Source organism: Oncorhynchus keta, chromosome 31 (genome assembly GCF_023373465.1).
Source record: "Oncorhynchus keta strain PuntledgeMale-10-30-2019 chromosome 31, Oket_V2, whole genome shotgun sequence".
In the NCBI taxonomy this organism is placed as follows: domain Eukaryota; kingdom Metazoa; phylum Chordata; class Actinopteri; order Salmoniformes; family Salmonidae; genus Oncorhynchus; species Oncorhynchus keta.
This window is the reverse complement of record NC_068451.1, coordinates 10382234-10396400: the sequence shown is the minus strand read 5'-3', so window position 1 is coordinate 10396400 and position 14167 is coordinate 10382234. Positions and strand designations below refer to the sequence as shown.

Below are 14167 nucleotides of genomic sequence, written 5' to 3'. Positions count from 1 at the left end.
GTTAAATAAAGGTAAAAAAAAAAAAAAATTAAGAACCTGTATGATTATGATCATTGCAAATGTTTGCTTTTAGCCTACACTTTAACAATATGACATGTTATGTGCTTCTACACCTGCATTGCTTGCTGTTTGGGGTTTTAGACTGGGTTTCTGTACAGCACTTTGAGATATCAGCTGATGTACGAAGGGCTATATAAATCTATTTGATTTGATTTGATAAAGTTGCATACATCAAGTCATGTCATATGTTACAAAGTTTTTTGTGAATGAGTTATCACACTTGTGTAACATTACCTCTTTGCCTAATAAAATGATTAGTTTTCCCAATCCTTTCATTAGTGGCAAATCGATTTTTGGACTTTACATTAATTAAATGCACAAATTGATTCTTTAAGAATATAACTTATAAATGCCTCGAACTTAGTTCAACTGTCTTACCCCATCAGAACCCTAAATATAAGTTTGTTTTACTCCAACAAAGTAAATGTAAACAAACGTTGTATAACCTCATATGGCAGATTTCCCCTTTAACACGAGTGTGTGATTGGTTTATTCTCAGCGGTACGTAGGTGCTCGATTTATCATCATACACCGTACCGTACAAAACAAACGGGAAGTGGGAAAGGGACAAGCTTTATGAAATTTATCGACCTTTGAAAAGATTGTGGAGTGCCGGAAATATATATATATTTTGTAAATCCCTTCAGCTACCTAGTTAATTATATCGGATAAGGTAAGCAGATATCATTCTAGCTAGCTAGTTTACCGGCTAAACTAGCTTGCTCGCTCGTCCTGGCTAGGCCGAAAGTTATGTTTTGTTAGCTAGCTCACAGCAAATAATACACCAACAGTTGACCCGTTCTTAATATACTGTTGTGAGTTGACCATTGAAATGTATGTATGTATGTATGTAGCTAGCTTCTATGTATTTGCGTGAAGCAGGGTGAGGTGTGGTTCAACCTTATGTCTCTTGCTAGCAGTAAGACCGATAGTTTTCGTGTACGAACTAGCACATTTTTCAATATACTTTATGTACTGTAGTTAGTTAGCTAGATAAAGTAAACTAGCTCGATAACAGTAGCCACCTAATCTAAATAATTATAGCTAACTACGTTAGCTAATTGTAACTGGCTGGCTAGCTAACCAATTTGTCGTAGACAAGATTGGACCAATGGGTGGGACTGAGGAAGCTAATAATTATTTTTGACGGACACAGTGCCTGATAGGTTTTATCCGCCATCATGACTGACTAGCTAGCTAGTCAACACAGTGTTTTTTTGTGGTTAAGACTGACGTAACACGATTTCGACCCACATGTCTTCACTGCAATTATTTTTGGCTAGACTAGACACAATGGCTTGTTGTGTTTACTTGTTGGGACCAGAGTTTCACATTTTGGGAAACTTTCCGTGGGAATTAACGGGCATATATTATTATTAATACCATTTAAATGTAGATGTATTTTGCATTTCATATATTTACCATATCATATGGAGACAAACATTTTACCTTATCATAAGTATACATGAATGCAAATGATTTAAATCCTTCCAATAAAAAAACTAAACTATTTAGTTACGAGTTGAACTTTAACTAAATGAGTTGACTTTTCACATGGGATGATTTCACTGAACAAAAGAAAGGGAATATTGAATGATCCCCAATGATCCATTGCATCTCCTAAAAACGTTTTCAACATGCATCTATACAATTATATTCTAGAATATAAAGCTTTGGTTGTCTTCCTCTCAGGCGTCCATGTTTTCTCTCTGTAACTCCAATGTCCACCTCTTGTACATCAGACTCATCTTCACTGTCACTTTCCAACCTTGTTGAGGATGGCTCATTGTCTGGCTTGAAATGCCTCAAATTTGCCCGGATGGCCACCAATTTTTCAACCCTTGTATTGGTCAGCTTGTTGCGTGCTTTGGTGTGTGTGTTCCCAAACAAGGACCAGCTGGGCTCTGAGGTGGCTGATGTTGGTGGGATTTGGAGGATGATTGAGGCAACAGGGGAAAGAGCCTCAGATCCACAAAGTCCTTTCCACCAGGTGGCTGATGAGATTTGTTGGTATATTGCATCTCCTTCCCAATGCCCTTGCTTGGAAGTGTACTTTGCCAGACTGCCAAAAACATTGCCCTCATCCAGGCCAGGGTGGTGAGACACAATAGTGATGACACCATAGGCCTTGTTGATCTCTGCACCAGACAGGATGCTCTTGCCAGCATACTTGGGGTCCAACATGTATGCTGTGGTGTGTATGGGCTTCAGGCAGAAGTCTTCATGCTTTTTGATGTATTTCAGAACTGCAGTCTTCTCTGCTTGGAGCAACAGTGAAGTGGGCAGGGCAGTACGGATTTCTTCTTTTACATCTGTAAGCAGAGTCTGAACATCAGACAGAATGGCATTGTCTCCCTCAATCCATGCAATGGCTACTGCTGTATGTTTCAGGAGTTTCAGGCTGCATACCACTCTCTCCCAAAATGCATCATCCAGGAAGATCCTCTTGATTGGGCTGATAGGGCTACAGACTGTGATATGGCCATTTCTTGGAGAGACTCCTTCCCCTCCAGGAGACTGTCAAACATGACAACACCACCCCAATGGGTGTTGCTGGGCAGCTTCAATGTGGTGCTCTTATTCGTCTCACTTTGCTTGGTGAGGTAGATTGCTGCTATAATTGATGACCCTTCACATACCGAGCCATTTCCTTGGCTCTCTTGTTGAGTGTATCCATTGTTTTCAGTGCCGTGATGTCCTTGAGGAGCATATTCATCTGCAATGTAGAGACGTGTGTCTGTTGTCCCTTGTCTGCGCTCTTGTAGAATACTGGTTGAGTGGTGGAGATGATGTAGTTAATTATTCCTTGCCCACAAACATTTGACCACCCATCAGAGATGATTGTAATACAGTCTGCTTTGTCTATGATTTGCTTGACCTTCACTCTGTTGAACTCTCCATCCAGCAAATGAGTAGATAAAGCATGTCTGGTTGGTCTCTGCGGGATCTATGCTGGGTAAACAACATTCAGAAATGTCTTCCAATGGCATACACAGCTCGAAGAAGACATTCATCAGCATTTCTCTGACTTCGTTCCCCCGTTGAGTCAAAAAAAACTTTGGATTCCAGGAGGACCATGAGCTGTTGCTATCGATAAGGTGTCTGATTCATCATTTTCACCTCTGACAAAAGTCTCTCTACTTCTATATGAGGTTGCTTGTTGTGAGTGCTGAGGGCACATTATATACTTGGCCAGATGATTCTGCATCTTTGTTGCATTCTTCACATATGATTTGGCACAGTATTTGCACATGTACAGAGCTTTTCCTTCTACTTCAGCTACAGTGAAATGTCTCCACACATCAGATAGTGCCTGTGGCATTTTCCTGTGAAGATTAGAAAAAAAGTGAAAACCCCCAGAATACAATTAATGTACAGATAAATAGTTAAGCAGTTAGATTAAACAACTTATTTTGTGATACATAACATTTTAAAAATGAAACATGTATGGAAACAGGTAAATTAACACTCCTCAGTTAGCAGGCTCAAGCTAGCTAAAACCCAAATGTTAACAAAAACTAACCAGCAGAAATGATTTAAACACTTTGCTGTAGGCTAGTATTTACTAGCTAACAAAATCATGTATGTCATAAAATATATTCGCGACAGTATTGAAATCAAAACTTACCAGAAAGCATGTAGTCCTTGGCTCATTAGTGTGCAAGATCTTGAGAATCAGCTGTACATGTGATGGAAGAATGCAGTGTGCATGCAGAGGGTTGCAATTCCATTGAATTGGGGATAGTTTAACCAAAATCTGCCACCAGACTTATAATTGCCTTGTGTATCCCTCAAAAAAAGGTTCACTGTTATAAGCTAACTTTAAAAAAAAAAAATAATTTAAGCAAAATTCCCGGGCTTAACTTCCCATAGAAAATCCCGGGAAATTTCCCGGAAGGTTTCCGACCCTTTACAACCCTAGTTGGGACAGTTAAGAAACAGGTGTAATATACTCTTTGTAAACAAGTCTAATGTTACTAGCTAATTGCCAAGTGAAAGTCGTTGTCACACATTTCCAAATACTGTCTGTAGTTAACTAGCTAGCTACATCCTGTGACTCAATGATATTACAATGATGATCAGAGACAAAGCTAATTTAACAATTTCTAACCAATTAAATGTCAAAGTTGATAATTAGGATTATTTTGTAGTTGTATTTATTTTTTCCCCCACTACTTTATTCACTGATCTATTGACAATTTAAGTAATGTGACATCTCATTTTTGGCAGTTCTAGGAGTAACCATTCAAGCGGTACTTCTGCATCCAGATCAAGAGACTGGGGTGTAGGACATGGCAAGTAGGGGTGGTGCAACACGACCCAATGGGCCGAACACAGGCAACAAGATCTCCCAGTTCAAATTAGTACTCTTAGGGGAGTCCGCCGTGGGAAAGTCCAGTCTTGTACTTCGCTTCGTCAAGGGCCAGTTTCATGAATTCCAAGAGAGCACAATCGGAGGTTGGCTGATCTGACATCTTCTATTCATGTTTTTAGTGGTTTTGGTTTATGTCCATTCCACCATCTTTTTTGTCCTGTAGTGATTCTGATTACATTCTGTAGGTTATGCAATCTCCCATGATGTGTGTATATATAGTCCATTGTTGGAAACTGGACAGCCAGATGTTTTTCTTATAGCCTACTGCAAACAAAATTCTAAATGCTGCTTTGACTGTTTGTCTCCTCTCAGCTGCCTTCCTGACTCAGACAGTATGTTTGGATGACACAACAGTCAAGTTTGAGATCTGGGACACAGCTGGTCAGGAGCGCTACCACAGCTTAGCACCCATGTACTACAGAGGTGCCCAGGCCGCAATCGTGGTCTACGACATCACTAACAAAGTGAGTCAGCAGCCGGGTTTATGTACTCTGTCACACATTAAAAGAGAATTTTAAATTAGGTACAGTGCGTTTGGAAAGTATTCAGACCCCTTCCTGTTTTCCACATTTTTATTCTAAAATTGATTAAATATTTTTTTCCCCTCATCAATCTACACACACTACCCCATAATGACAAAGCAAAAACAGGGTTTTAGACATGTATTAAAAATAAAAACCAGATACGTAAATAAGGTAAGTATTCAGACCTTTTGCTGTGAGACTCGAAATTGAGCTCAGGTGCATCCTGTTTCCTTTAATCATCCTTGAGATGTTTCTACAACTTGATTGGAGTTCACCTGTGGTAAATTCCATTGAATGGACATGATTTGGAAAGGCGCACACACCTGTCTATATAAGGTCCCATAGTTGACAGTTCATGTCAGAGCAAAAACCAAGCCATGAGGTCGATGGAATTGTCCGTAGATATCCAAGACCGGATTGTGTCGAGGCACAGATTTGGTGGAAGGGTATCAAAACATTTCTGCCGCATTGAAGGTCCCCAAGAACACAGTGTCTCCATTCTTAAATGGAAGACGTTTGGAACCACCAAGACTCTTCCTAGAGCTGGCCGCCCGGCCAAAATGAGGAATGGGGGAGATTGGCCTAGGCCAAGGAGGTGACCACAAACCCAATGGTCACTCTGACAGAGCTCCAGAGTTCCTCTGTGGAGATGGGGGAACCTTTCAGAAGGACAACCATCTCTGCAGCCCTCCACCAATCAGGCCTTTATGGGAGAGTGGCCAGACAGACGCCACTCTTCAGTAAAAGGCACATGACATCCTGCTAAAGGCACCTAAAGGACTCTCAGACCATGAGAAACAAGCTGGTCTGATGAAACCAAGATTGAACTCTTTGGCCTGAATGCCAAGCGTCACGTCTGGAGGAAATCTGGCACCACCCCTATGGTGGTGGCAGCATCATGCTGTGGAGATGTTTTTCAGTGGCAGGGACTGGGAGACTAATCAGGGTCGAGGGGAAAGATGAACAGAGAAAAGTACAGTGAGATCCTTGATGAAAACCTGCTCAGGACCTCAGACTGGGGCGAAGGTTCACCTTCCAACAAGACAACGGCCCTAAACACACAGCCAAGACAACGGAGTGGCTTTGGAACAAGTCTCTGAATGTCCTTGAGTGGCTCAACCAGAGCCCAGACGAACTCGATCAAACTTCTCTGGAGAGACATGAAAATAGCTCCTCATCCAACCTGACAGAGCTTGAGAGGGTTCAAGTCAGGTTTGCCAAGCTTGTAGCGTCATACCCAAGAATACTCAAGGCTGTAATCTCTGCCAAAGGTGCTTCAACAAAGTACTGAGTAAAGGTTCTGAATACTTCTAAACCTGAAATATCAAATTTCACATATCTTTAATACATTTGCAAAAATGTCTTTGCCTGTTTTTGCTTTGTCATTGTGTGTAGATTGATGAGGGGGCACAAACAATTTAATCCGTTTTAGAAACAAGGCTGTAACGTAACAATGTGTAAAAAGTAAAGTGGTCTGAATACTTTCCGAATGAACTGTATAGCATTAGGTACAGCTGAAGACATTTTGTGAAAATTTAGCAGGAGTTTGATGATTAGGCCATCTTTAATAGGCCTAGTAGAGAATCTGAAGAAAATATTGAGGAAAAGGGTAGCCTCGTTTTGCTGACATGTTTTCAAGCATCTTTCTGTAGTCCTTAGATTTGACCCAATTCTAAAATATCCCTATTAATTTAATTTGGTCCTAACAAACTTGTAACATCTAGGGCACTTTTGTTTTAACAAATGAATTGAGGGGTTGTCATTGTTTTTACCCCTAGTTGCACCACACTTTCCCAAACTTTCCCAAACTATCTTTCTGTTCAATGTGTAAATGTATCTTTTTATGTTGTAAATGTTTCTGATACTTTGTGCTGCAATTTTGGCCAGGTCTCTTTTGTAAAAGAGTCTCATTGAGATTAACAAACCTGGTAAAAAAAAAAAGGAAAACAAAAGAGCAACTCCAATGAGAAATTCTATGTTGATCCCCATGTCTGCTTTTGCTTTATTTGCTAAGATGTTTGCTGGGAAGTTGTTAGAACGTAGTATTTCATGGAAATAAGCTGTCAAACGAGCTTGTTTTTCTAACTCAATGCTTTGTACACAAAGCTTAAGCCAATGTTTGGAGCAGAGCATGACTTCAACTCAGCAATATGATACATCTTGTTGACAAACTCCCCATACATGTAAGCTGGGGAACATTATACTTAATTGTCATATTTTATAGAAGTTCGCCTTTAATGAGACCACATCTTGGATATCCTGCAAAGTCAATAGCATAACCAGGGAATGAAGGGAGGGGTTGTGTTGTCATTCTTCCACAAGGACCTTGTTATTGTCTGACTTAATCTCTCGTCCTCTGATGTTTGCCAGGAGTCCTTTGCACGAGCAAAGAACTGGGTTAAGGAGCTTCAGAGACAAGCCAGTCCAAATATTGTAATAGCTTTAGCCGGGAACAAAGCTGACCTTGCAAACAAAAGAGCATTGGATTTTCAGGTTTGTGCCAGTGAATTTGCCAATGAACATTACACTGTGCTCGTTTTATTCTCAATGGAGTCATCATACAATTTGACCTATAAGGCAGTTAAACACAATCTTTGTTGCATATTGACTGATTTTTGGTGGTTTTCTTCCAGGATGCCCAGTCATACGCAGATGATAACAGTTTACTGTTCATGGAAACATCAGCAAAGACCTCTATGAACGTTAATGAGATGTTCATGGCTATTGGTAAGTGTTTTATGTTCCATGTTCATTACACTTAGTTTGAAGATGTTAAAGCGTCTATCAATCTGATCATAGAAACACAGGTCCTAAACGTTTTCCCTATCGCTTCATAGCAAAGAAATTACCCAAGAACGAGCCTCAAGCTGACGGCGCGTACAGTGGGCGCAACCGGGGAGTGGATCTTACGGAGGCAGCTCAGCCGGCCAGTCGCTCCTGCTGCAGTACCTAAACCTGGCCCACTCTTCCCACATGCACCTTCCCCCTCTCCTCCTAACTTTGAATAACATCTGGACATGGTGTTCCCCTTTCTGACATCAGACCTTCCACCTCTCGTCCTTTCTCCCCGGAATAGCTAAAGACTGTATAGCTGCATTTAATACTTGTTTTTGTTTTTACTTTCATTTAAAAAAAAAAAAAAAAAAAAAACGTGTGTCGGTATAATGTATGCATGTATCACTACAAGGCCTAAAACATATTTTTTACTTAATTCAGTTGGAAGACGAACCCATATGAGAGAGAGAGAGAAAGGTGTGTGTGTGTGTGTGTCTGATTCCCTTAGTGGACTGGGGATAAAAGTAAGTTGTCCTTCCAACCACTACAAACCAAATTCCCCCATTTGTTAAATACCTGGAGGCTATTACTGTTTGTACTGAGTATAATAACATTATTGAAGCAGTGTCAGGCAAGGACTGTCAAACCAAGCATTCCACTTCCTTGCACCTGCTGCCCAGACGACAACATCTTCATCTACAGAGAAGTTTGGCGAGAACATCCAACCGGTTGAACAGGATTTAAGGGTGGTTTTATGATTGGATGGCTGGTGACTCTGCAAGTTTGTCACATCTATGATGACTGGCTTGTGCATCATTGGAAGTCCCTCTTGAAATCACAACATTCTCTGGTTGATGCATTGATTTAATGAAGAACACTGAGACAGTTGGACATGCTCAGACAAGCTTTGTAAATTGTCTTGTTAAGACCTACCATATGACAAGTCCTTTGTTTCCACAAACTGCTATTGTTCAGCTATCAACTTGTCAGAATTAGTGGTGTTTAAAATGTAGGCCTCAACATGCACCAACATAAGTCTTGACTATTACCTATCATCAGTCTGGAATATTACTCTACTGTTATATAGGGTGTTGCAATGTTGTCTCCTACCAATGCATATTGGAGGGCATAAGCTTGTCAGGAAAATGTCTAGAGATTTCGAACAATTGTACAGTACACCAATGTAGGTCTAGGTCAGCTATGTGTTTTTTACCTTGTCACAAACTGGTTAAATGCTAATCAATGGTGGTCTTTTTAAAGATGTAGTGTTATTAACAATTCAATTGCAATTCACCTGTGTCTTGTTACTTTTCTCAATGGTCTGTTCATATTTCAGAGGACTATTGCATTGCACAATTGTTGGTTATAGTTTAATTAATGACTGGCCATTACGTTTTATAAAACTCATGCACTGTGTCGGACTTGCTAACCTATTGCCTCAAACAACCGATAGTAGCACTATCTGACTGGTAGTCTTTCTGAAGCCAGGTGGATTTAACAATGTGAAACATGACTAGTGAAGGACTGATCAGTTTAAGTATCAGGATACAAGTCAATAAATTCAATAAATGAGGTATATTGCATGCCTTTATGTTTTCAATATCACAAGAACTGCAAGAGCTGTTCATTCTTGGCAAAACTTGAACAATTGTCCTGAAGTTATAATTACATGGTATTTGTTTGCTTTGTCAACTCTCCTTTGATAGTGTTTTCTCTGAGCACATCCAACCCATGAAGAAGTATGACCATGACTGAAATGTTTTCCCTTGAACCTGAGACCAATGCTGTGTCCACTAGCTCTCTACAAATGTCAGCTGCAAGGCGCTCGTAGTCCAAGGTGAGATTCTTCAGACTGTCAGCCATAGTTCCCTTCACATTGACCTCACTCTCCTGCTGCAGGATTAGGGATTGATGTCTCTCTGTTTCCTCTGCATTCTGAATATCTCTAGCTTGTACCCCCAGAGGCTCTGGCATGTCCAACTCTGGTGGGTTGTCCTCATCCTTGACACTGGAAGGTTCTTCACTATCAAAAATAGATGACCCTGGTCTTGACTGTATGCAACTTTGAGAATCTGAAATGGACGAATCCTCAACAGTTTGCATGAGGCACAGGGTCTTCACTATTAATTTCTGTTGAGTCAACTTAATGACAGCCAGAGCTCTCTCAGCCACTGCATGCTCATCCAAGACTTCCCAGAGGCCACTAGACGCTAGGACCAGCATCTGGAAGGATGGGTCTGTGGGCAGCGACACAGAGTAAGGCACAGGGATGACTGACTTTTTCAGCTTGCGATCGCCATAATGACCAAGCCCTCGGGTGGCCTCGGTCAGCCCCTCCACCAGACCGTGCTGTTTGTTGACGCTGATTGCCCCTCCGGACTGGAGGATGCGTTTGCGCTCTTTAGGGTTGGACGTGCTGTGGTCTTTGGTCAGACGAAAGCCCCTGCCTTGTTTGTACAGCACCGCATGGACATTACCTGTGAAATGTGAATCAACAAGAGATTTGGGAGAAATGTGAATCAATAAGAGATTTGGAAATCGATAGTATTCAATGTGTATAATCAGTATGCTAGTAAAATACTGACCACAGTTAGCAATGAGAATTCTTCCACCCTGTAACTCCTGTGAGGGGGTTGGTGTATTACTCTCCTGTCCTGTTCCCTGCTCCTTCCCGTCTGAGGAGGGCAGCCCACTGTCGATTAGGCAGAGGAGCGCTGTGCAGCCACTCCAGCGGATCTTGGAGGTCTCGTTCTTGCCAAGCCCCAGGACCCGGTCCATCTTCCAGAAGGCTGTGGTGAAGGCTAGGTTCACCTGTTCCATATTGGTAAGATTCTCCAGCTGCTCAAGGCCTAGTCCAATGTCCTGGGCCTGGCCTGGATAAGGTCTGTTGTAGTCTTTCTGGAACAGGGCTTCAAAGCGTGACAGTAGCTTCACCTGGTCCTTCTCCAAGGAGAGCAAGGGGTCCTGTTTGGAGAGTTGCTCCAGGACTAAAACAGGCATCTCCCTAGATGCTGTAACTGCAGAAATCTGTCCGTGAAACCCGTCAAAGAGCCCGAAAAAGCTGGTCCCCTCTTTGCCTCCATACCCCTCATGAAAAATGGTCACATCCTCCATGTTCTTTTTCCATGTGGAGTTTTTCTCCTCACACACTGCCACAGCACGGATGAACGGGTTGCTCCCTTTGTGCGTGGTAACGCTGTATTCTGCCATGCGCTGAAGTTGGACAAAGTCCACACACTGCACCCTGACGCTGAAGGGGCTCTTACCTTTCTCCAAATTGGAAGATGGGTTGCCATGGATATTGCTCCCACTGTGGTGGAGGGCATGGTGTTGGGAAGGGTAAGGGCTTCCTGTGTCAGGACTGGAGTCAAAGGATTCCCCAGGGAGCCCCTCTATGGGAATACTGGAGTGAGAATTATTCAAAAGAATGGGAATACAAACACAAACAAATCAGGGCTGAAATGTGTCGCCCTTTCATTTTCCATTTCACAAGTTCCATTATATTAGTAACAAATAATGACTTATTTCTCAAACTAGCCTAGTGAATATTTCCAGACATAATGTGAAGGGGTGTACCATGAGTCCATTTATGCTCGCCTCAAGTAATGGCAGTACTTTAGATTGAGTTCAGCTGTTTACTGGCCTTTCCACAGAAACGGTTTCCTTGGCAACTAAAGGCATTATGACAACATTGTGCATCTTATGCGAGAGCCTTCCAAATAAGTTTTTTTTTCCCCGGAATCAAATGAAGAAAGATGTTTGGTAGGCTTTTGTTCATTATGGACATTTAGAGTAAAGTAGTAGTCTGATTAATAGTGTTGAGTGAAAGGGGACAACAACAAAATGAGTACAGGCTTGGCAATTTACTTAAAGTATTTAAAGAGCTGGCTTTGTGCACCTGTAAGCCCCTCTTTTATCCAACAGATGGCAGCAGTAGTACACCATCTCAAACGGGACCATGGAATAACAGTCAGTGTGAGCCAGCCTACCTTATAGGCTACTCTTGGAATGTTGACAAAATCTATAATTTCATACTTGGAGTTTAATGAAATAATCCTTAAACAATTAGAATGAGAATTTTACATCCATACCATCATTAAAGGCACCTCAAACACACTACATAACCAAAAGTATATGGACACAGAATCGTCTAGAATATCATTGTTAAGATTTTCCTTCAGTGGAATGAAGGGGCATGCATAGCCTGAACCATGAAAAACATTCCCAGACCATTATTCCTCCTCCACCAAACTTTACAGTTGACACTATGCATTGGGGCAGGTAGTGTTCTCCTGGGATCCGCCAAACCCAGATTTGTCCTTTGGACTGCCAGATGAGGAAGCGTGATTCATCACTCCAGAGAACGTGTTTCCGCTGCTCCAGAGTCCAATGGCGGTGAACTTTACACCACTCCAGCCGACGCTTGGCATTGCACATGGGGATCTTAGGCTTTTGTGGGGCTGCTCAGCCGTAGAACCCCATTTCATGAAGCTCCCGACGAACAGTTATTGTGCTGACGTTGCTTCCAGAGGCAGTTTGGTAGTCGGTAGTGGGTGTTGCAACCGAGGATGGACGATTTTTACGCGCTACGTGCTTCAGTACTTGGCGGTCCCGTTCTGTGAGCTTGTGTGGCCAACCACTTGACGGCTATTCCCATTCTTTGAATAATTCTCACTCCACGTTTCCATTTCACAATAATGGCTGAAATAGCCGAATCCACTAACTTTTGTATATATAGTGTACCTTGGTGAAAATGTTGTTTTAACATACTGCTGTAATGTACAGACATTACTGCATGACACATGGTTAATAGATCATTAGGGAAGCAGTGGGATGCATGAATGTGTTCACTTCCTTCTTACCTTTAGGGGCTCCTGAGTGGTGCAGCGGTCTAAGGCACTGCATCTCAGTGCAAGAGGTGTCACTACAGACCCTGGTTCGGTTCCAGGCTGTATGACAACCGGCCGTGATTGGGAGTCCCATAGGGCAAGACACAATTGGCCAGGGTAGGCCATCATTGTAAATAACAATTTGTTTTTAACGGACTTGCCTAGTTAAATAAAGGTTAAATTAAAAATGATAAAAAATAAAACCTGCAGTTGACATGAAACACAAGGTGACACTTCCTGAAAGTCACAGCTGCTATCTGGTGTGATCTCCTTAGCTGTCAGCCTGCATCACCTATTCTAGATGTCATCACCGTAACCCTGAGATGTCACTTCCCTGACAGTTCTATTACCATGATAACTCTCCTGGACTGCATACATTACTGCTATATTTCTATATCAGGTGATGAGAAGGAGACAGCGACACTGAAACTATAACACAAATTCCCAACTATCAGAACCAGGCAGTTGCCTGCAGGGATATGTCATCTACAGTAAGTTGTTTCAAAAAATGACTAACCAAAATGTGTCATTGGTAAACAGTTTACATTATCTCCATCATAGCTTGAATATTTCCTGTCAACTAAATCTTGATAGGCACTTGACATTGATAGAGAACACTGAACACACACACACACACACACGCGCACACAATTATACAACCTTTCTGCAGATCTTACACAACCTTACACTCAGCCCAGGGGCACTTTCATTTTCTTAAGCACTCTATAAAGTGTATAACCTTGCCTTCTAGATCATACCCAGCATGGTTGTTTTGACATTTGGTTCTTTGGAGGTTCTTTGGAAGTTGTGGGAATATACATTTTTGGTTTCCCATTGGTTTTGTGAATTAAACTGTAAGTTTCCTGGCTGGTAAAACTGAATGTTTTTAAAACATTCTGAGAACAGAAGTGGGCAGCATACCACCCTGCATCCCACTGCTGGCTTGCCTCTGAAACTAGGCAGGGTTGATCATGGTCGGTCCCTAGATTGGAGACCAGATGCTGCTGGAAGTGGTGTTGGAGGGCCAGTAGATGGCACTGGTCTGAAGAAAAAGCAAATATCCCAGGGCATTGATTGAGGATTGCCCTGTATATGGTGCCGTCTTTCGGATGGGACGACGTGGTCACCAAAGCTCACATTGCACTTATCATAAGAGTAGGGGTGTTAATCCCAGTGTCCTGCCTAAATTCCAAATCATAGACATGTAATTATCCCCAGCTTCCAATTGGCTCATTCATCTCTCCGTTGTAACTATTCCCCAGGTCGTTGCTCTACATGAGAATGTGTTCTCAGTCAACTTACTGGTTACATTTTTTTTAAATCCTGTTTACTCATACAAAGTTTTACATATTTGTCTATTCAAACAAACCCCATTTCAAACAAAACACTCACTCATTAAGATCAGGTGTGGCCAATTAGTGGGTGCGGCCAACACATCTGAGCACACTTAACAAGACAGAGGATGGAGAGAGTTTTGTTGACCCAGAGAATGGAGTGTATATTCTTATTATGTTCTTTGAACGTTACTTGTGTTTTCTTGTGTT

The 14167-nt window shown here is 41.8% G+C and overlaps 2 protein-coding genes across 2 annotated transcripts; one reads left to right on the top strand and one right to left on the bottom strand.

Moving 5' to 3' along the window:
* The first annotated feature begins 562 nt into the window (after nucleotides 1-562).
* Nucleotides 563-9307, top strand: LOC118364387 (ras-related protein Rab-5A-like). The gene is made up of 6 exons (XM_035745891.2): nucleotides 563-733; nucleotides 4291-4518; nucleotides 4748-4899; nucleotides 7330-7452; nucleotides 7593-7686; nucleotides 7797-9307. The coding sequence occupies exons 2-6, from the start codon at nucleotides 4353-4355 to the stop codon at nucleotides 7910-7912; spliced, it is 651 nt and encodes a 216-aa protein (XP_035601784.1). The 5' UTR covers nucleotides 563-733; nucleotides 4291-4352; the 3' UTR covers nucleotides 7913-9307.
* Nucleotides 9304-11309, bottom strand: LOC118364386 (protein phosphatase 2C-like domain-containing protein 1). Its single transcript, XM_035745890.2, has 2 exons — nucleotides 10320-11309; nucleotides 9304-10211 (listed from the first exon to the last, which is right to left on the bottom strand). Exons 1-2 carry the CDS (start codon nucleotides 10942-10944, stop codon nucleotides 9400-9402), a joined length of 1437 nt encoding a protein of 478 aa, XP_035601783.1. The 5' UTR covers nucleotides 10945-11309; the 3' UTR covers nucleotides 9304-9399.
* Between the last annotated feature and the right edge of the window lie 2858 nt (nucleotides 11310-14167).

Excerpts from the sequence above, each read along its gene's own strand:
- LOC118364387 (XM_035745891.2), top strand. The coding sequence starts at position 4,353 with ATGGCAAGTAGGGGTGGTGCAACACGACCCAATGGGCCGAACACAGGC. Across the intron at positions 4,519-4,747 it reads CCAAGAGAGCACAATCGGAG|CTGCCTTCCTGACTCAGACA; the intron begins GTTGGCTGATCT and ends GTCTCCTCTCAG. Across the intron at positions 7,687-7,796 it reads TGAGATGTTCATGGCTATTG|CAAAGAAATTACCCAAGAAC; the intron begins GTAAGTGTTTTA and ends ATCGCTTCATAG.
- LOC118364386 (XM_035745890.2), bottom strand. The coding sequence starts at position 10,944 with ATGGCAGAATACAGCGTTACCACGCACAAAGGGAGCAACCCGTTCATC. Across the intron at positions 10,212-10,319 it reads AATTCTCATTGCTAACTGTG|GTAATGTCCATGCGGTGCTG; the intron begins GTCAGTATTTTA and ends CACATTTCACAG.